This window comes from Vanessa cardui, chromosome 9 (genome assembly GCF_905220365.1).
Source record: "Vanessa cardui chromosome 9, ilVanCard2.1, whole genome shotgun sequence".
Taxonomy (NCBI): domain Eukaryota; kingdom Metazoa; phylum Arthropoda; class Insecta; order Lepidoptera; family Nymphalidae; genus Vanessa; species Vanessa cardui.
The window spans coordinates 9,903,263-9,927,073 of NC_061131.1; the positions used below are offsets into that span (position 1 = coordinate 9,903,263).

The 23,811-nt window shown below is 32.9% G+C and overlaps 1 protein-coding gene across 1 annotated transcript; it reads right to left on the minus strand.

The window, feature by feature from the left end:
* Positions 1-2,579: 2,579 nt before the first annotated feature.
* On the minus strand, positions 2,580-22,050 carry LOC124532640 (aldehyde dehydrogenase, cytosolic 1-like). Its single transcript, XM_047107666.1, has 11 exons — positions 21,935-22,050; positions 20,875-20,979; positions 12,437-12,704; positions 11,333-11,446; positions 10,801-10,988; positions 10,440-10,542; positions 9,973-10,157; positions 8,482-8,646; positions 5,685-5,842; positions 2,722-2,796; positions 2,580-2,649 (listed from the first exon to the last, which is right to left on the minus strand). Exons 1-11 carry the CDS (start codon positions 21,959-21,961, stop codon positions 2,580-2,582), a joined length of 1,458 nt encoding a protein of 485 aa, XP_046963622.1. The 5' UTR covers positions 21,962-22,050.
* Between the last annotated feature and the right edge of the window lie 1,761 nt (positions 22,051-23,811).

Genomic DNA, 23,811 nt, shown 5'->3' on the forward strand with positions numbered 1-23,811 from the left:
ATTATAAATGTATACGTAATCCTTATTTATAGTAATACTAACAAACAAATAGTTATTCAATACATATAAATTAAAGCACATCGTCAGGTCTGCCTGCCAACGTATTCGTGATATTTTCACCAAATAATGTGCCATATACAGGGCCGGATTTAGGGACGGGCAACCGGGGCAACTGCCCGGGGGCCTCCACATAAGTGGGGGCCACAAAAATTTTCAGTGAGTTAACATATACAGAGATATAGTCAAATTATAATAATCTTACTACTTAATATTTTAAAAGTTACCGATACCAGTCAAGAAATACTCACTGATTCAAATTAATAAAAGCTTAAGCTAATCCATTAATCCATGATATAATTATTAGGATCTCCACGCTCCTGTTGGTCTAGGGCCTCCACTGCTTTGTGGCCCCAGGACCTCCAGACCTTTAAATCCGACTCTGGCCATATAGTTGGTTTAGCTTTATAATTTTGAATATTATGTAAAAAATACCTAACAGAAGTAGTGGGTATATTTTATATACATTGTTACGGGAGTCGTGATATCCGTCTTAGTAGTATGTCAGTAATTTAATTTAATTTAAACAATGAAATAACTCTCGGGTATCCTTTAAGTGGAAACAATGAATTAACGTAAACTCAGACAGCCATACTGTGAATTAAAAATTAATTAAAATACACTCATTATTACAAAACGTTAATTGAAAAATACTGTCGATATTATTACGATAAAACTTAATTAGCTTGTATTATGATCTGATTCCAGCAATTATAAATATTTTGCAGTTACCAAAATTATGCAGAAATGACTTATTCATGACAATTTATAATTAATTATACCGAGAAATAAATTTTAATAAATAAATTCATAAATATATCAAGGTGTGTATGATTTGTTTGAATGACTGATACAATCAAACGATCAGAATACTTACGATATAGGCGTGTAAATAAACAAAAACCGTAAAAGAAATCGATGACCAATAAACACAGTCCGACAGGATTAATGATTGTACTTTAAGTACAAATGTTAAATATTCAAATATCTATCATGGAAATGTAGAACGTTAAAACGATTCTGGATAATAGAAATGCAGGGTGACTAAATAAAAAGAGATCATTGTCGCCTTCGTAATGATCGCAATGGAGAACGCGGCCGTTTCAGCTTAATTGGGCGAAAATATTCATTAGATTGTCAATTAGCATAATCCTAGGTAAGCACAGTTACGCTTAAAAAGTCGACACAGATTCTAACAATTAGACACTGAATTTACATTAAAATGCGTTTGAATTATTTAAAAGGGTTTTCTCTTATTTTTGCGGGCAGAACATCCTCCATCAACATAATGTTGTATGTGTCAAAACTAACATTCAAAATCTCGTCTAAATCTGTTCAATCGTTGCGTTAAATAGTAAAAAAGTATTATCCGTCCGTCCGTATAGTAAAGAATATTTTTGCGTTTATAGTATTAGTAGTTAAGTTAATATGAATGAATTATCTTGTGTGAATGATCTTATCATTATTTTTTGTCTTTAGGTAAGGAATTATGGTGTCTCTCTTTTATAATACCCATATGATGCGATGCAAGCTTCACGATAGTAAAATATTCGAATAAGTCTTATCTTTATGGTCAACAATAAAAATATTAACGGCAACTGTTCGTTTATGGTGCAGGATTATGTCCCCAAAATAAACACTATGTATATATAGTTTGGTACAATACATTGTTTTTATACAAATTCTTAATGCACATAAAACAATCATTTAAAATTAATACAAATAATATTAGAAATCGAATGAGGTAATAAATATTTTTCTATACGACATTTATTTCGATGGTCTGGAACATATTCTACCACGCCCAATGTGGGTTGGTGGAACACACATGTTACAGAATTTCTATAAAACACATGCAGGTTTTATCACTATATTTTCCATCACCACCGAGCACGAGATGAGTTATAAACTTATAACACTAATTAAGCATATGAATATTCAGTGATGCTTGCCTGGGTTTGAATCCGCAATCATCCGTTAAGATACACGAATACTAACCACTGTGCCATCTTGTCTCAAATAAATCATACGATTTAAAACATTTAAGCTAAAAATCATAATTTCCTTTGGGGGTAGTTAGAAGGGCTTCGTCCTAAGCCGCCTGGGTAGGTACCACCCACTCATCATAATATTTTCTAAAGAGCCATGCAGCAATACTAGGCTTGTATTGTTGCGTTCCGGTTTGAAGGATATAAAATCTTACTTAATATTTTTTACAATATCAAATGTCTGTGGGTGGCGGTAACCACTAGAGATGGTCACTTAAGTCTGCCTGGCTACCTCTTTAGTAACCTAATTGGAATATATAATTAAAATTCAGCAACGACACTAAACAATATCAAGCTATTTTTAACTTATTTTATATTAAATATAAACAATGATCTTCAATATTTCATTGGCAATTATGATATCCGATTGCTAGAAGCAATTTGTTAACGCTACATTAGTATCGATCCGTTTTTAATTAAAACAAAACAGAAGTCTTAAAAACTTTATTTAAAACTTCAAGCAAGAGAAATTCGTTAAAAGTCGTTTGATAATACCATTGTTACTGTTTTAACTTCCAAGAAAACATCAACGCCGTCCGTCCCACTGAAAATATAGAAAATAATTAACAATAAATAACTTACGCTATTACAATATAGTTAAAATAAAACGACTTACTTTTCTCTCCCGATACCTGAATCCTTAAATCCTCCAAATGGAACATCTGGCCGGAACTCTAAATAAGTGTTGACCCTGAAAATGATGTCAATATTTTGGTATAAATTATTTTCGACGAAAAAGTTATTACAATAAAAAATACAATTCAACGAACTCAAACACTTTCAGCCGATGTCTTAGAATGTTTTCCGAATGATTGTTATTCTCTTTTAATAACGACTAGTTAAACATCCCGACTTCACGCGGGTACAGTAATAAAACTTTTACATTGAAAAACAAAAGTAAAAACAACAATTATTGTTTTTTCCGACCATTTAATCTACTCAATGATATAAAGCGCACTAGAAGCTGTTATGTAGCTTAAATGGTCTAAGCATTGGGTGGGAAGCGACTTAGTTTAATACCATGTAGAGATGAATGAGTACAACAAACAGTAAATTGTTTTATTGTACCGATGAAACCGATTTTGTACTCGGTTTTACAGAGCTGTAAATTTAGGTTTATATATAACAATGTTAATGTTGATCGGTATGAAATCGAAGTGTTGCAGTGTCATCAAGAGAAAAATAACTGAAATGTAGATAGACATCCGTATAAACAAATGCATAGTATATGTGACATATTTCTATTAATATCAAATGATGTACGACATTTTAATACACAGGAAAGTTATCATTGATGAATTCTGAGGAGCCGTTAGCAATAAAATCGATGTATTTAAACATAATCAAACTTTAACGAATAGCTACCACACTGCGGTAAAGTTCGCACATCGATCGGCGCCATTAAAATGCTACAAACGTTATAAATAGTTAAACTACAAGTAATTTATTTGATTGTTAGCACTCACTGACAAATATTTATAGGTATATAAACTTTTACATTTAACTTCCCAAGGTATTCAATTTCGGTGTGAAATGTGTGCGACGATCATGTTTCAAATAAAGATCATTTCAAATATTACTATGACATGACATTAAAACATTAACAGAATTAAAAGAACATTAATTTCACTTATAGTTTTGCGAGTTCATCTTAATTGGTTTACCCAACCGGCTATAACATTATTCGCACATCTAACGACACATTCGTTGATTACTTAGAACTATTTTATTATACGGAACATTCTTCGTCTACCATATAAAAACTGCAGTTTAAAAAATAATTAAGAAAAAACGCTAAGCTCGCTACTTCATAAAACCGCCACTGACTGACAGACACGCACAAGTTATGTGGTCCGGTGGGATGAAAAGTGTGTATTTTCGCACGCGAGTAAGGAATTTTTTAGTAAGTGTTTTATGAATATTTTGGTTTTTTTTTATAGAATATGTTGGCGGACGAGCATATGGGCCACCTGATGGCAAGTGGTCACCGTCACCCATAGACAATGACGCTGTAAGAAATATTAACTATTCCTTACATCACCAATGCGCCACCAATCTTAGGAACTAAGATGCTATGTCCCTTGTGCCTGTCGTTACACTGGCTCACTCACCCTTCAAACCGGAACACAACAATACGGCGTACTGTTGTTTAGCGGTAGAATATCTGATGAGTGGGTGGTACAACAACCTACCCAGACAGGCTTGCACATAGCCCTACCACCAAGTAAATTTTGTTTTAATAATACAAGTTTTAATCAATAAATATATTACTTAAGCAAGGTATTTAAATTGTCATCTCCAAAGTGAGGGTTCAATAGGAATTAAACGATTTGGAAAGTTTTAACTTTACTTCCTGATAAGCCTATTGCTATTGCCGTTACCGACAAGCGTGTAAAGTCGGTGCCGCCCATTTATCATAATTATCTTCTAACACGACACAGCAATATTTAGTATTTCGCGTCCGGTTAAAGGGTGAGAAAGGCGCTAGGCGTAGTTACAATCGATTGCATATATTATTATTTATTTATACATATTATTTGGTCTATGGTCTATGTAATAGTGATGACCACTTAGTATCAGGTATCCGCCGTTCAGCCTACCAATTAAAACGTGTTAGGAACATATAATATTAGTAAAAACTAATATTTTTTCTTTGATTCATTAATATACAATTTAACTGTACGCCAGACAGCTGTGTAGAGAAAGTTCCCAAAGGACTGTTGTAATAATCCGTACACAGTGTAATTAGTACAACTAATTAAGACTAAGGCCACAGTAGTGATAATTATATAAGTGTCTGCGAAAACATCGTCGCATCCTCGTATATTCAATCCATTACAACCAGGTCAACTGCGATTATCAGATTTCTGGCTGCTATGAGAGTTTGTCGAGGGAATAACCCAATTACTTTTAATAGATTGACGAAACTTGAACGTAGGACATCGGAATCTTTGGCATTATAGAGTCACTAGTGTCACTACACTAACGAGGCTGTCTACAAAATAAATCACGCATCAAGATAACAGAGTACATAATCTTTCCTAACATTGGTAAATTAACCTCCACTACTGAATATAACAAATACTAATAACATTCGAAAATTTCGAAACATGCGACTTACGTTAGTCATATCCGCCATCTTACAAGATTCAATATAAAATATATAGTTTATGGCGTGCAAATGCTACAGACAATTTAATGGTCAAAATATTAAAAGTATCTTTGGAGCCACACAAGGAGAACTAAATATAACTATTAATAATATAAATAAATATGAGACAACATCACATACATTACTCTGATCCCAATGTAAGTAGCTGAAGCACTTGTGTTATGGAAATCAAAAGTAACGACGGTACCACAAACACCCAGACCCAAGACAAGATAGAAAAGTAATGTTAATCTACATTGACTTGGCCAGGAATCGAACCCGGGACCTCAGAGTGGCGTACCCATGAAAACCGGTGTACACACCTCTCGAACATGGAGGTCGTCATTCATCATTAACTTATTGATATATAAAATAATGAAAGTTAATAAAAAAAATTCTAGGTTAATGATTTCGAAAAACGTACGTACCAAACGATTCCAGCTTCGACATGTGTGCTAAACTGCATAGCATTATCTAGAGAAGTTGTAAATATGCCAGCTGCGAGCCCGTAGTTAGAAGCGTTTGCACGATCAACTACTTCCTCTAATGTTTCAAACTTCAGAATACTTTGTACCGGTCCAAAGATCTGTCAAATTTGGAAAATTCAACATATTTTTTTTAATACAGTAAAATTAACAGTTAATAAAATGTACATATCACAAAACATCTTAGTACTAATTTCTCCTTTCTTGGTAGTATTTTTCTTTTCTATTTGACAGGCTTTTGTATTAATATAAATAAGAGAATATAATGAATATGGAATACAAAGATTAGAGACGTGAATATTTATACTTTTATCAAGTTTCATTAATCAAAATAGACGTTATATTATTAATACGAATTATTATATTAAAATTGAATGAAATTGAAGCATACATTAGTTTATTAAAAATCATCAGACTTTCTACTTTTAATGTGTAAATAATAGATTTGTCTGACATCGCGTGAACAAGTAAATCTAACTTTTCTTAAAGTAATTTAAAAAGTTCTTAAATCCCAAATGCCAAGTTAAATTGTTTCTACAGACATACAATGTAATTATATAATAATATCTAAAATTAGTAATACATTATTAAATCACAATTAAGTATTAATATAAACAGGTTTTACTTGTTGTATCATTGTTATTTATAAATTATTGTATTTATTTAAATTTATAATTCGTACTTACTATTGTTTTACGAAAGTATATTAAATTTTGCTGAAAATCTTTTAACTAACTCGAACTATTATTTTTTTATATAAAAATGTTTAATTCCTCTGTTGCCATAGTTAAATACAGATGATTATATCTGAATTTTGTAAATATAAATATACTAAAATTATATTGTAGATTAAACAAGCTTACAGAGAAATGATTATATTCGAATTCATTCGCATTTTAATTACATGCGTCACACAAAAGTACAGTTTCAAAAAGGTGTCAATTTAAAATATGCTGTATGCAATAAACATTCGTGTATAAGCTTCAATTACCAAGAACTGTATACATTTTATAATTACAAACTACAATTTGTCGATAATAAATACAAATATTTTTCCAAATACTTTAGTTAACATCACGTCATTTACGGTAAAATCGTGAACAGAACAAAATATATATCATTAGTTACATGTGTAAAATTAAATACGACACAGAATACCATTTTTGTGGGTAGATACACTATTTTATGTATTATTATATTATATGTAAAATACTAGGTGTCCCACTATGAGCAAAGGCCACAAACAGTTTGTTCCACTTCACTGACACTTGTTAGATAAACATGTGCCAGATTTATCCGACACATGCATTTCCCGATGTTTGATCAGAAAACATCTCATACATATCAACACCTTATAATATTATGTATTTCATATGAAAACTCAGCGCTCGATTATTAACTTGCTTTAAAGATCTTCGTTTTTTATCAACTAGATGGCCTACTAAAATTAAAATTAATAGTATTTAAAAAAAAGAACAATACTTCAAATATTTGAACACCACAGATAAAGATAAAATTTTTTAGTAGTTTTAATTTGAACATTCAACTTCGTTTCCTGGTCTTATTTAAAAGCGAATATATACTACATAAATAGCTTAATGGTGAATTAAAATGATTTATAAGTGACTAAGACTTGCTTCTAGGGTTATAGGTAATATCAATGCATATCGCTTCTCTGATTTTTGAATGAAACTATAAAAATTTAATGTGTCATGAAAACTGTTAAACATATAAACTTATAAGTTATAACACCTAAGTGCATGTTTAAATTACTTAGAAGCACATATAAAATATTATTACACATACTCTTATGGACTGGGAAGACAATAGCGACCAGTCTCAATGTATGTGATAATATGTATAGTACGACACAACATATATGTAGCATCGGCCAATTCAATAAAACCGATTACTGCCGATTTATACAACCAATACAAATAGCTCCCTATCGCGCCATTCAACGCTATTCGTCGCTATAGATTGCCACGTCAATTCAACCCGAGGCAGCAAATGCATGTAAATTGACGAATATATTAGGTCATATGGTAAAACAAATTATTACGTTTGTGTAAAGATCATATTCACATGAGAAATAAATATTGATAATTTGGGCTAGCGTACTTAATTTGGACGTGATCGGTTATACGAATTTTGCCGATGCGACATCTAAGTTGTGTCGTACTATATACATTTAAATAATGTTGTATGTTTAATTAAACACATTAATAAAAGCAGTCACTGGAGTTTGACTAGTTACTTTTGACTAGACAAACTTCAGTTTCATTAAATTGAATTTAGAAGGTCCAATTCGAACTCTCCTAGAATTAGACACGATTTCGTTAGTCAAAGGCAACACACTATTAGTTTAAACTATAAAGCTTCTTGTGCGATCTGAGAAAATAGTCGAGCTAATGAGCCACGGAATTTCAATCTTGAACATAACACGATACATTACACGAAGAACATTGTTGAATTATGTATTTTAAGTAAACATTGAAAACGAATAATTTATTTTATCATTTTGATTTCAACATCTCTTCTTCCGATACAATGAGAAATACAAATATTGAACGAATACTCGATACTCGTATACGTAAATATTTTGTTAATTGCATCAAATATAAATGCAAAATTGCGAAGAAAGGCAATGTTGGCAATATAATCTTAAAATAAATAAATGATACATATCATCAGCATCAGCTTCAACAACAGATATCCTCCATAATCAGGTATCTCTTACCTCTTCTTTAGCTATGGTCATGTCATCAGTAACGTCAGCAAACACAGTCGGTTCGATGCAGAAACCAGAGCCTTCAATACGTTTGCCTCCAGTCAATAATTTTGCACCTTCCAATTTACCTGATTCTATACATTTTAGAATATGCGTCATCAAGGTTTCATCGATCTGTAAATTATAAACAATATATAGTCAATATATTTGTTATTGTTGTATTTTTTAATAAAATAAACTTGTTTTTACTTTATCACAAAAGCTAAAATTGCCTGAAATTTATGTATGGTAAAGTAAAGTAAAGTAACAGCCTATACATTTCCCAGTGCTGAAATAAGGCCTCCTCTTCCATTACGGAGAGGGTTTGAAACATATTCCACCACGCTGTTCAAATGCGGGTTGGTGGAATGCACATGTGGCAGAATTTCGAGGAAATTAGACACATGCAGGTTTCCTCACGATGTTTTCCTTCACCGCCGAGCACGAGATGAATTATGAACACAAATTAAGCACGTATATATATATATATATACGTATATATATATAGTGGTGCTTGCCTGGATTTGAACCTACAATCATCGGTTAAGATGCACGTGTTCTAACCACTGGGCCACCTCAGCTATCTCCATGTATAGTACGTGTGAAATATACTTTAACAGTGATGATATAGCATATTTATAAATTATGATGCGTAACACTCGTATTAATTAAGATATATAAGTTTCGAATACTCTGTTTCATATATAACAAAGAATACCCAAAATAATCATAGTAAATGTCCGTCCAAATCTTCGACTTAATCTTAAGCAATGTATCTTTATATCGCTAATAATAAATAATTGCCTGCAATAAAGGATAAAGAAAAACAGAAGAAGTTTTATCAAGTCATCGTTATTTGAAATCAGAATCAGTGAATTATACTTTAACAATGACGAAACTCAAAAAACAAATAATAGTATGTTCCTGTACATAAGCATGGAGGTTAACTAGATGAATGAATGAACTGAATGTTATTCACTGGTCTGATTCTGTACATAAAAGCATTCTTTGTTTTATTTATTTTCAAAATAAAAGTTTTTAAATATATTTCTCTAATTAAAAAGATTTGAACATTCATGAGCCGAGATGGCCCAGTAGTTAGAACGCGTCCATCTTAACAGATGATTGCAGGTTGAAGCCCAGGCAAGCACCGCTGAATATTCATTTTGTGTTTATAATTCATCTCGTGCTCGGCGGTGAAGGAAAACATCGTGAAAACCTGCATGTGCCACATGCGTATTCCACCAACCCGCATTGCAACAGCGTGGTGGAATATGTTTCCAACCTCTTCCTCAAGGTGAGAGGAAGCCTTAGCCCAGCAGTGGGAAATTTACAGGCTGTTTGTTGTTGTTGTTGAACATTCCCATTTCTTTCTTTTCATTTTCATTTTTTTCCCATCTCTACTTCTCCCAATATTTATACTGTAATAATATAAAATATAATTATGAACATAAATATTACTTGTGGGCCGTACTGTGTACTTTCATCACTGGGGTCTCCGGGTGTCAATGTCTTGGCAAATTCCACTGCTCTCTTTACGAATTCATCATAAATACCAGATTGAACGTAAAGTCGTGAAGCAGCAATGCATATCTGTCCTTGATGAGTAAACACGCCGAGTGCGGCAAACGGTACCGCGATATTTACTGCAATTTAATTACTCTTAGACTAGTTACTTTACAGTTACAGTTTTACGCTTATACACTACCAATCATAATACATATATTCAAACAGCAATACTCATAAAAAAAATTTCGACAGTTAATAAGCTGGTGTAACCACAGACACCCCTTGTGTCATTGCATCTTTGCTCCCGAGATTAATGAAGCATTTATTACTTAACATCAGATATTGGATTTGCCAGTCCGCCTATGTCATAAAAAGTTGTAAATATTTCTATATAAGTATTGTTGGTAAAAATAACTCACAATCTGCATCATTCATAATAACAAGCGGACTCTTCCCGCCGAGCTCTAGTGCGACTCTCTTCAAGTTGTTTGTCCCAGCGGCCTGTTGAATCAACTTTCCCACCTAAAAACTCCTATGATATTAGTATTGTATCCCTATTATTCTTCGCAAAATATCCAATAGCAGATGATCGTCATTAAAAGATAATATTTTTTGTGTAACCAGTTAAAATAACTTTGAAACGGAATTATAACCGCAAATGTTGGTTTAATATTTGTAACGCTTAATACGTTATATTATTTGCTCTCTAAAGAAAAGTGTTAGACACACCAAAGACAGTACAACGTATAAATTTCATGTAACGTTTAAAACTTGACCTACCTCTAAAGAGCCAGCGAAGGAAATCATTGCAACATCTGGATGATGGGTGAGAGCAGCACCTGCGCTATCCCCGAATCCTGGCACAATATTTACAACGCCTGCGGGTATACCCGCTTCAGCTAGCAGAGCAGCCAATGCCAGCGAAGTCAAAGGAGCCTGTTCGGCAGGCTTTACAATAACTGTACAACCTAAAAGTATTAGATAGTATAATTTCAAGTTAAAAGTAAATTTCATGATGGAAATTTGATATTTGGGAATTTTTTTTATTCCAAAAGTTTGAAAAGCTATTGTACCAGCATCATCAGTTTGTGTTGAATTTTAGCCCTAATTGGTTTGTAATACTATATCAGGTATATGTGTTTTGTACAATAAAATTTTGTAGCCTTTATCACGTCAATATTATATAACAAACGACTTATCTATTTTTATATTATAAAGTATTTTTAGATTATAAAATTTGAACCAATAAATGCCTGTAATAATATGAAACCAAGTCTCGTACGACATAAAATTAGTATAGTTATTTTAGTACCTGCTGCCAAAGCACCTGCGACTTTTCCGGCAAATACTAGAAGAGGAACATTCCATGGCAAAATTATGCCACATACTCCCACTGGTTGCTTCAAGGTGTACGAGAACGAAGCGCCTAGAAAATTGTTCCAAGAATGAGATAAATAAAACACAACTTTATTAATACAAAGCAGCTTTCCTGAAGACGTGACTCTTTCAGATATCTAAGAGAGTTAACTATACTTGAACAGAACTATCACAATTATTATCTTCATATATCTCGTTTGTAATCATAACATTGCATCAGACTTTTATATGAACAAATATAACATAAAATACAGAAGCAAATCTAAATTTATAACAAAAATGAACACATGTTTTTTTTTCAATTAAATTATTCACCTCTCAGCAGCAGTACATCCTGAGCAATCGAGTTTCCCACCGAGCAAAATTAAATTAGCACCGTTACCCTCCGTTTTAATTAGATTCTCGAAATTTAGTTAAAAGATTTATAATAATCGTTCTAAAATTATTTTCCACCCTCTTTTATTTTATTTGAAGCTTACAGCAACATCCATAAGCATTTGAATATACCTAAAATATTAAGGTGATTTTTCGCGACTTTTTTCAATCATTGGCTGTACAGAAATAACGATATATCGTCGATTCCATTTAGTTAAAATAGCCGTTCAATGAAACTCCTTGCTACTCCTTTTGACTCCTAGTACTTAACTCAACCCGCGGCTTGAACGCAACTTTTGTTTTTTTTTATTGTTTTAAAAAAAAAACAAAAGTTAGTTGTAAAAAAAACCGACACTAATCACTTGATAACTCTATGTGGATTCTAAAGTGTTTAGGAAACCGAAGGCGCGACGATATTCATCATCCAAGTCAGGAGTGTCCCTATGAGAATGATGAGTACGACTGAATGATCAAATTGCTGATGTAATTCAGGCTACTTGAACGCTGTCCTTTAGTAAACTCAGTTCAACGCGACTCATTAAAAGTAAGATAAACTAAAGGTGAGAAATAAAAAGGTAAATTTACGTTGACATTTATAAAATATTACATACTTTACCATATTATGGAATAGTTATCGATATTATCTAAAAATTATGTAACGTACCAGTAGGCATAGTATTGCCATGCATTTTATCGGCCAAGCTTGCATTGTATTTTATATAATCTATGGCTAATTTGACAAATCTTCGGCTGTTTTTGATAACCATGCCATTGTTATAAGTCTCCAGTTGGGCCAGATATTCCAGGTCTCGTTGTACAAGATCTGCGAATTTGTTGAGCAAATCTCCCCGTTGGCTCGGATTTAACAATCGCCAGGCTGATTTACGACGAAAAGCACATTTCGCTGCTTGGACTGCCAAATCTATGTCGTCCTGCTTAAATATAATTAATTAAATTAAAACTTTTATTTATATAATGATAATGAAGAAACATGTGACTAGCCCGCGGCTTCGCATTTGAATTTAACAAAAAAAGTTATTGTTATTACCTAAGTCACTTCTTATTACATCAGCTTTCTGCCAGTGAATATCCCGTTAAAATCGGTGAAGTCGTTCCAGGAATTAGCATTCAGTTTTAGAATTTAACATTACAAACAGACACCCTAATTAAATGAATATTTATTAAGGGGACTACAGGAGCTAATTGCCCTTGAGAATCACGCGCACACACTTACACTAACGACAAAAACGGCATGCCCCCGCGCGCACTACGCTTAGCGAGGCGGCGAGGTTACGCCTGAATATTCCAATAGATGGCGTCGAACCGCCGCGCGCCGCACCGAGCGAAAGCGAAGCGAAGTCAATTCTATCAATTCTATCAATCATAGATTTCATAAAAATAGACAGGACAACAGAATTATTTTAATTTCTTTGTGTCATTTAAAAAATTATGATAAAATTAAACTGAATTAATTAAACTTAAATTATTATTATTTTATGTACAAAAAATAGTTAATTTAAACATTTTTTCTTTAATTTTTACTGTATCAATTCAATTAGTTGTAATACTAAATATTAAATCGTACCTATTTTTAAATTTTGTAAGTTTGTTAAGCGATTTATTAAATAAAATTGGAACTGTTCGTAATTTGTACACTGACAAAAAGCGTAGAGTTTGTTCGTTTTACTAATATCGGTACACAAAGAAAAAAAATTAAGTTAAAAAAGTCAGCATCAAAAAGTTACTATAAAAATAATATCGTCAAGTCGGTTTAGTAGAATTATTGTTTAACTCGGTCAATCACAGTGGGTTTAGTCATAAATCTCATAAAAATAGTTTGGATATTAGAATTATTTGTATTGTTTTTGACTGATATTTGAAATAAAACTGATTCAATTAAATTCAAATATTTTTATTTATTTTTGGTGTAACAAAAAACAAATAAATTTCGTTTCAATTTTTTTATTAAAATATTTTTTTTAATTATTCGTTCGTCGTCGTTCGTTATTAAAATATCTTGGATACTTGCAATCAATATTTCACCCATTTTCACTGAAGCTACGAGCTAAAATTTTTTAATTGATACTATTTCCAATCTTTAAAAAATATTGAATTACGTATATGACACTTCTAAATATTTTAGTTCTTTGGTTCACAACAATTACATATTTCAAGATGGCCTAGGGGGTAGAACGCGCGCATCTTATTGCGGGTTCAAACCCAGGCAAGCACCACTAAATATTCATGTGATGTGCTAATTTGTAATTATTTAAATTTTTTATTATTAAATTTCATCCATACATAACTATATTTCCTATTATAAACAAAATTGATAAAATTAAACTCTAACGTAATAGAAATAGCTTCCGTGTTATTTTTTTTTTCGATTTTCTTAATTCTGAAAAAATAAATGCATAGTTGTTAGGAATTAAATCGGGATCGAACCCGCACATTCTTCTTGGACTTGCTTGCATTGCATATATATATATTTATAACAGAACGGTAACAGAACGATTTCTCCTTTAAACTTTCCTGTCAAAATAGTTGCTTCGAGAACATTTCCGGTAATTTTTTTTATTACCAAACGTGTACCGTTGCATAGTTTAGGGGGGTTCAAATTACGCAGAAGAATAATCGGTGATCCAATTTTGATTCGAAGATTGTGTGGAGGCATTCCTGTTATGTCTAAAGAATTTAAAAATTCAATTGGAAAATTCACTGCTTCATTTTCATCAACAGTAGTGTCGATTGACTTGAACGACATCAAATCACCTGGTAATAGTTGTTGTATCTGGTAGTTAATTAGATCTACATCAACATTTTTTGCTGATTCATAATAGCACGATTACTAAGCCAATTATGATTTAGATAGTTATTTATTATATCTGGGAATACACTTTCGATCAGTTCATTTTTAGTTTGAACAACAGTACAGAATTGTTCTGGTAATCTTATGCATTGGGTATCTTGATAAAATTGTACTTCACCGTTTCCAATATCTAATAATTGCTGAGAAAATACTTGTGCTGCCGGATCATTTTGGAGTTGTACTCGCATGTTTTTTGACAATCTTAGAGTTTTGACGTTTCTCCATAGAAATGATTGTTTTAGACATGCTGATTTCATCGGCAAAAGTAGAGCGAGGAATGACAGGCAATTGGCATTGGCATCAATGACCCTATTTTATGGTACAATTGTCCTTGTATTTTAAATGTTGTTTCAAAATTACGACCATCAGTTGAGAGATCGCAAATTTTTGATGCTCCAAATGATGTCATTTGAAAGCAAGAATTAAACTTTCGTGTCTTACGCAAAAATAATTTTGAATCATTTGAAATGCCAGAAAAAAGAGATTTCAAAGGTTCAGGCGGAGTAGGGAGTGGTAATAATACAACTTTCCCTGAGGCACAACACATGCCAGGTGATTCATTCCGAAATTTTAACGCCTGACAATGTTTGCATATTTTGTTCATCGCACCGATAGTAACTTTGGGATCAGCTGAGTAATTAATGTCTGGTGCATAATTAAACCCAATACGAACAAATGATTCACGTGTTAATGCACGACTGGTTCGCTGCCTTTCTCGGTCTCGTTCTCTAATTGAATCTATGTGTTGTCCACGTGCAGCTCTTGTTCTCAATAAATATTCTTGGAGATGATTATCATGCTGTTCTCTTGATTCATGCGCACGAATATCAGCTATGCGAATTCTTTGAGCTTCATTTCTTTCTGCTCTTTGTTCGACTGATTCGTGAGTTCTTTCAAGACGCCATTGTCGAGCTTTTTTGCTACGGGCATTGTTGAGGTTAGATTATTTTGGTGGCATTTTACTGAAAATTTTATGTGAATAAATTCCTTGTACTATTATTTTGTTGTTCTTAAAAGCGATGTCACAGAGAGTATCGATCAAAAAATGGCCAGCACCACGTGTAGTGGAAAATGAAATCTAAAATTCAACGGTAGCGCCATCTATGATAAGTTAATGATAAACGGTCTGACAAATTTCTGTAAAAAATCCTATGTGAGGCGCCATCTGTTCGAAATTTTCGTAACTTACAATTAATAACAACAATCAACTTTGATAATCAGTTTATTGTTATTTATAAATCATTGAGGCCATTAATCGAAATGAAAGCCGAAAAGAAATATCCTATCTCTTAAGTTGGACCAAATTACACATAAATGCCAAATTTCATCAATATCGGTTGAGTTGGTGAAGAGTTCACTGGGAACATACATTGTGACACTGGATTTTTATATATTAAGATATATATATATACAAGGCCAAACAATATCTATTTGCCGCTTAGATTTAGAGAATCCATGTTTCTCCCATGGGCAATTATACGTGGCCTGTTCACGTGTAGGAAGACCATCAAGTTTATTTGTGCTAACAAAAGACAGGTTGACCAAAAATATTGTACATCGACTGGCTCTTCAGTAAACTTTAAGGTGATAAACTGTGATTTATTTTAATTAAAGGTTATCAGAGTATTTATAAATAAAATGAAATTAAAAACGCTATGTTAATTTGTGTTAAATTTTGCCTTTTAATTCCTTCCTTAATCACTCAGCCATGGCCGTAGGCAGGCGGGGGTTTTGGGGGTTCAAACCCCCCCCCGAAATTTTTTCGCTAACGGCTATCCTATTATCAAAAAAATATTTTGCGCGAATTAAACAAACAAAACGTAAGTATTTATTGATTTCTTTAGAAAATTAAGCCGTTTTGTCTAGATACGACAATAATTCTAAACAAAATGAATCATTTTACGTAAAAACTAGAGGCAATAATAATCATACCCTTATTCAAATTTTATTAAGATATCTAATAATTTTTGATGTCATAATGTCACGTTAGTAATTTTAGATACTAAAGAAGATAATCTACTTGGTGGTAGGGCTTTGTGCGAGCCCGTCTGGGTAGGTACCACCCACTCATCAGTTATTCTACCGCCAAATAACAGTAGTCAGTATTGTTGTGTTCCGGTTTGAAGGGTGAGTGAGCCAGTGTAACTACAGGCATAAGGGACATAACATCTTAGTTCCCAAGGTTAGTGGCGCAGTGACGATGTAAGGAATAGTTAATATTTCTCACAGCGTCATTGTCTATGGGTGATGGTGACCACTTACCATCAGGTGGCCCATATGCTCGTCCGCCAACCTATACCATAAAAAAAAAAAAAAAAACCTTTTACAGAGTGCCATTACATTTTGAAATGCGTAAGACAGATTGTAAAATTTCTGATACATTCTATGTACAGGGTTATTGGTAATTCGACGTATATCCGTTAGGAGGTGATAGGGGTGACTATTTGCAATAATTTTAAACCCCATATGCATAATCCAAAAGTGAACCATTTTTGAGTTATCACGTTTTAGCTTTTTTCAATTTATTTAAGAAAAACATCAATTAAAATCTACTTATTTTTTCTTTTGTTTTATATAAACGATTAAACACTGGATATTTGTCAATATTTAAACAATAATTATTGGTCCGAAATTAAAAATGCGAGACGAAAAACGAAAATATTTCAATATTTTTTTGATTTTTTTCCTCAAAAATGCCTTAAAAGCTAAAAAATTAATTATAATAAATCTTGGCCTGCAGATTATTTTAAAAACATAACCCTTTTTTTAGCTTTCCAAAAAATTATAAAAAGAAGGAAATTATTTCAAATCAATCGCAATAAAATGATCAGAAAGGAAACTGGTGGAAATTCGTAGTCGAACATGAACGAATTCGTACTAAAAGACACTCTTTAAAATTCCCTCAAAATGAACTAAAAATAACAACCAATGAAAAAAAGACTTACTTAATACAAATGTAAAATAAAATTTAGGAACAGAAACAGTTCAATACCTAAGTTATAAATAAGACATTTTATAATATAGCTTAAATAAAGTATTAATAATCGAATCCGAGAAATTCTCTATAAAAAAGCACAGCACACACAGCATGTTCTACAGTGTATAATGCAAAATTCTATACTAACTATTCTCACGAAGAAGTCCCTGAAAGGAAATTTAATTTTTGTAAATTTGAGCTTAAAGCGTATTCAGGAGTCGCGTCTTATTTGGAAAATAACTCTGAACCATTAGAAGCTACATTTGATCAAGATGGGATTACTAACTATCTTAATGACATGTTCATTGGTGTGAAAAGGTGTAAAGGTGTGTGAAAACTCAGTGTGTGTCACCCCTATCACCTCCTAACGGATATACGTCAAATTACCAATAACCCTGTATATTTTATTGAGAATATTCATACTATATTATTAAAAAACAGATAGTCGGCGCTCTTTACCTAATAGTCGCCGACTACGAAAGCAGCCGAACTAATGGAAGACTAATTTGGTGCATCCTATCCCTAAAAAGAGCAACCGCCCAGACCCGTCGAATTATAGACCAATAGCCATCACCTCCTTGTTTCGTTTCCATCGGGGTCGATCAGCCAGTGATCTTCTAGATTACTTTAGTCATAAATGGGCGGAAGCAATTGAGAGTGGGAGTCATTGGCGGCCAGTCTGGACATAGCGAAGGCCTTCGATAGCGTATGGCACAAAGCGCTTCTTTCGAAGCTCCCTTCCTACGGCTCACCGGGAAATTATGCAATTGGATCACCAGCTTTTTGGCAGATCGGAACATTAAAGGCGTTATATGGTGCATGATCTGATTTAAAATTTGTTAATGATTGTGTTGCACAAGGCTCAGTTCTATCACCCACTCGGTTTCTTCTGCATATCAGTGACTTGTTGTAAATCTGTAACATTCACTGCTATGCAGATGACAGTACTGTAGACACCTCATACACCGGCCGGGCTAATATTTCTCGAGAAAACGTCGGAGAAAACCGGAATAAACTTGTGTCTGAAATCGAGTCTTCATTAAACAAAGTCTCTAACTGGGGCCGGCTAAATTTAGGCCATACATGATTGCTATTTTGCTATTAAAATATCTGATGGCGAGGAAGTACTCTCCCTTAGTAATCCCTTAGGCTCACTTAGTAGTTTCGGACCCCCTGGCTAAATTGAGTCCACTTCAACCCCAAAAAGAGGCAAGTTTGCGCGTTAGCTGCTAAAAAATTACCATTTCTCGTATCTCCAGGATTTCAGAAGATTCCAATAGCCGCCACAGCTAGTATTGGAATACTTGACGTGGATATTTCGAGTCTCGTTCAGTTCCGCGGTCAATTGGAACGCAAAGCCAAATTGGCATCATAAAGCTTGGAGTGCTCAGAAAGTCAAGACAGTATTTCACGTCGACCCATCGCCTAAAACTATACAAGGCGCAAATGAACCCCAGATGGAATATTGCCCACAATTCTGGGCGGGTGCTCCCCAATACCAGCTTCTTCCATTTGTCCGTATCCAACGCAGAGCGGATCGAATTATCGACGATCAAGCCCTTTTCGACCTGCTTGATCCTTTAGCTTTGCGTAGAGATGTTAGATCACTCTGCATCTTCTACTTTCGAATATTTTACGGAAAATGTTCAGACGCATTGTTTGGATTAATCCCGGCTGCGGAATTTCACCTTCGGACAACTCGTCGAAATTCTAAGTTTCACCCGCACCACTTCAATGTTCAAAAAACCACAACATCACGATTTTTAAGACATTTCCTACCTTGCACAACCACTCTGTTGCACCAGCATTCGCCGACGCTTTTTCCGAACCGATACGACTTGGAACCTTAAAAAAAATAGCGTACTCCTTCCTTAAAGGCTGGGAACGCACCTGCAAGCCCCACAGATGTCCATGGGCGATGGTAATCACTTTCCATCAGGTGAGCTTCATGCTCGTTTGCTCCCTATAACATAAAATAAGCCATCGGTTGTCTTTTACTTAAATGTGTATAAATTATGTCTAATTTTAATATACCTACTTATGCTTATTTAAAAAAAAAACCGTTGTTTTTTTTCTTGGAGCACGAACCCCCCCCCCCCCCCCCGAAATTAAATCCTGTCTACGGCCCTGCACTCAGCCACAGCAACGCGTGGCCGGGTCTGCTAGTATATATATATATATATATATATATATATATATATATGTTTACTAATTAAATACTCTTACCTTTTCATATTATCTTTCATATGTTCGGCTTTTTAATTTATATGAACGTTTTTTAGTTTTCTTCACAGATTGTACTTTATTTCCCATGTTTACAAAATTAAACTTTATAAAAAATAACTTAACAAAAAAATAAATGGCTAACTACAACTAGACTATTTTAACTTAATATATTTATTTACATAAAAGAATAATATTCGACAATTAATTTACAATTAAAATTACACAAAAATAAAATCTACGAGATTTTATTCGCAACGATGCGGTGAAAAGAGCGACACGTCTGTATAGCAACAGGCCTCGGCCGGCAGTGTCTGTACGAGGCGCTCACGCACACATGCTTACGCATTTTGGTCGAAAATAAGAAAATCTGATTTAAAAAAAATCTATTCATTTTACTAAATAATTAAGATAATAAATTTTTAGTATATTGTTTGGAGAATAATCTGACAAAAGACCAAAATTATTGAAGGTATATAAGTGTAGTTAAAAAACAAAAAAAGACTTTTTTAGAGGTAACTTTGCGATTTTTTTCTATCGTACCAAATTAATTACATCATGTTTTCAACACAATTAATAACTAGCATCTATCCTGACGATTAACATATATTTTTTTCATTTGGTTTATTGCATTGGATTATATACTTTTTGGCATTTTAAAACTTGCATTTAGCTCATTTAGTCCCCTTAAATGTATCTCTATACAAGTAAGCAATCAAGTAAATTATAGTCATGAATATGTGTACTCATTTTTAAACCATGCCGGAACATCTAATTGTCCTTCCGACATTCGTAACAAGAGTAAACAAGCGAACTAATTTTCATACTTGACCCAAAGCGAACGCCCAGCACTCAGCAGATTTATTAAACAAATTAGTTTCGTAAACAAATTCAGAATATTCACATTCTTTCATCTTACGTTTTTTAAGCACACTATCGAATTAGTATCATATTGTAGATTTTAAGAAATTAATTTTTAATCAATTAAGAAAATATTAGTAAGGATTAAGTATAATGTGTTAAGAATACTTAACTTATCTCCTTCAGAGACATTAGCTATGACGTTACGATTGTAGGGATTGAAAGTTTCAAACGATTTTCCGCTCACAGCATCGACCCACTGATTGTCAATGAAGATCTAATATAAACATAAAATTATTTTTTAAAAGTAAGAACTAGATTAATTAATTTGGTCTCGACCAAGCTTTACATTAAACGCAGTATAAAACTCTTTAGCTGCACCAACAGAGTTATTTGCATATTTGAGTCCAATTATTTTTAATCTCATTCCATCTTTGACTGTTTTTATTATTTTATTACGTTAATTATAAGTAAATAATTATGTAGTTAAAACTCTATTCAACTTTTATACGCTTCTTTTTAATTTTTGCATCTAAGTATTGCACAAGTATTTTTAAAAAAATAAATTTACTTGTGATACTTCAACTCAATTAAAATGAAATCACATACTAAAACATATTGAAAATATGTTTAATTTTCTTCTTTTGTTCTTGCTTTCATTCGTTAAAACAGTTTGTTAAACGTGCTTTATGTATGGTGTAGCTATTTGTGTATTTATTTCTTTATTAACATAAGTTCATACTTTAACGTCTCTCCTTTATTCAATTTCATGTTTAATTCAAAGAAAAGACACCCTTTGTTGATCATTATAACGCCTTTATATCTCTTATGCGAAATTATTTTAAGCTAGCATTCCTTATAGCATTAATAATATAGCTTTCTAGTTACCAATACAATATTTTTTGCAAAGATTTCACCCAACATACAAACAAACAAATTTTATATTTTTATAATATTTAAAGATATTATTTCCTCCTTGGATGCATAGTTTAGCCACATCGTTTTATTTTTGTCCGAAGTTGAGATAAAAAGTTTAAAAGCTTTATGCTAAAATTTATAACTATTTCATGCGCGGAATCGTGCGCATGTAGGGAGCGTGGTTACGGTGCATAAAAAATTAACCTATTGTTTCATATCAAATTTTAACGAATTATTATCGATTTGCCTAGATAGAGAAGCTACTTCCGAAAAAAATAATATAAGTACAGACTTAATAATATTATTTCACTTACCTTCGTATATTTAATTTTTGGAGACATTATACTAACATTTATGCCTACGTATATTCAAAATATAAATTGACGTTTCCTGAATTGCGTGTACGAGTGTTATTCACAATATTCTCTAACTTAATAAATGCCTATTCATCATCTTACCAATTTTTATATTGAACACGTTTAAGATAACTCTTATCGAGTTTTCGACTTCATCGTGCAATGCGACGGCACACAAGCTTAGATATAATTAAATAGTTTTTTACTAATTTAAAAAAGTAGTTGGTTATGTTTTCGAATTAATTGTTTGAGCTGTAGCTATAATTGGAACGATAAGCGATGAGCCGTGGTGCCCTAGTGATTACAACGTGTGCTTCTAACTGGTGATTCCGTTGATTGCGCCTCAGGCAAGCATTACTGAATTTATGTGTCCTTACTTTGTGTTTATAACTTATCTCAACCTCGTTGGCGAGGTAAAACATCGTGAGGAAACCTCCCTCTGTCTAATTAAAAAAATGTAGAATAATATAAGTCTGTGTACGTTACTTACGTTGTAAATTATACAATTTAATTCTAAATATTTTTTAGCAGTTTTTTTTATTATTATCATTATATCTTTAATTACATAAAAATCAAAATTTAAACTAGTGTCTTTACAAAACAAGGCCGCGAGTAATGGTGGCTAACATTATTCGAGGATCTGTAGTCTTACCTACTCAATACAAAGCGGTGTGTAGTCGGCAACCTATAAATATGCCAAAACATTCATTATCTAAGTGTCCCATGATGCTTAAAGGGTAGTAGCCGTAGATAATCAATGACTTGACTCTACAGTTGATAACAGTAAATGCATGCACGGTTTTCTTAAGGAGTGCTTAACTAACGTGCAGCAACACCGTATTTTTGGCGTAACTTTCTTAGGTAAATCGTTTTTGGGACACTTTTTCTACATCCATCATGAAGTATATTTTTATAATGACAAGCATATATCAGTAGTGTCTAAAAATATTTTCAATTTATACTTTAGGATATGCACTACGCCCGCATTAAATAGTGTTACACCAAATGTGGCAGAGTCAAAGTCAAAAATCTTTATTAAAAATAGAAGTGATTACACTTGCTTATTGATAGTCAAAAAATCTACCGCCGGTTCGGAATTTAACACCTCAGACCTGAGAAGAACCAGCAAAAGAAACTCAGCGGGATCATTTTTTTTTCATGTCATGTTACATATACAATATATATTTTTATTAATAATACAAATATATTTTTGTTATTTGAAATAACGTGGAGGCGATCATCACATTCCCAAAGTATTATCCTTTAGCAGCCAAACGCTCTTTAACGATTCTTTTGAATTTTATTATTGAATATTTTTGAACGTTTTCTGGGATCCTGTTATAAAAACGTTGTCCCAAAAAAGAATTATAACCCTGTGCAATCGGGTACTTGATGTAACAAGTTTATTCTTGTTCCTAGTATTAATGGAATGTACGTCACTTTTTTTGGGAAAATCACTTATTTTTTTGTGTACATACATAACATTATCAAAAACTAGTGTCCGACCGAAGTTTCGGTTTCGGTTTCGGCCGAGTTTCGGCCAAAAATCAAGTTTCGGCGGCGGTTTCGGTTTCGGCTAAAATGGGCCGAAACCGAAACCGAAATCGAAACTCAGGTGGTCAAATATAAAAATTCCTTTAAATGCTGAAATTTGGTGCATTTTATCCATTATTCTGTATTAATTAGGACAAGAAATAGAGACACGGTATATTAAGTTGGTTGTACTTAATCATTTATCTATACATATAATAAAACTAGCTGTTGCCCGCGGCTTTTCTCGCGTGAAAAATGGCTATAAATAACTTAATAGACTAATTTAAAATATTACGTTAGTT

Coding starts and splice junctions, on each gene's coding strand:
- LOC124532640 (XM_047107666.1), bottom strand. CDS start 21,961: ATGTCTCCAAAAATTAAATATACGAAG. Junction 12,705..20,874: donor ATGTCTCTGAAGGAGATAAG/TTAAGTATTCTT, acceptor ATATTTAAGCAG/GACGACATAGATTTGGCAGT. Junction 2,650..2,721: donor TCAGGTATCGGGAGAGAAAA/GTAAGTCGTTTT, acceptor CTATATTTTCAG/TGGGACGGACGGCGTTGATG.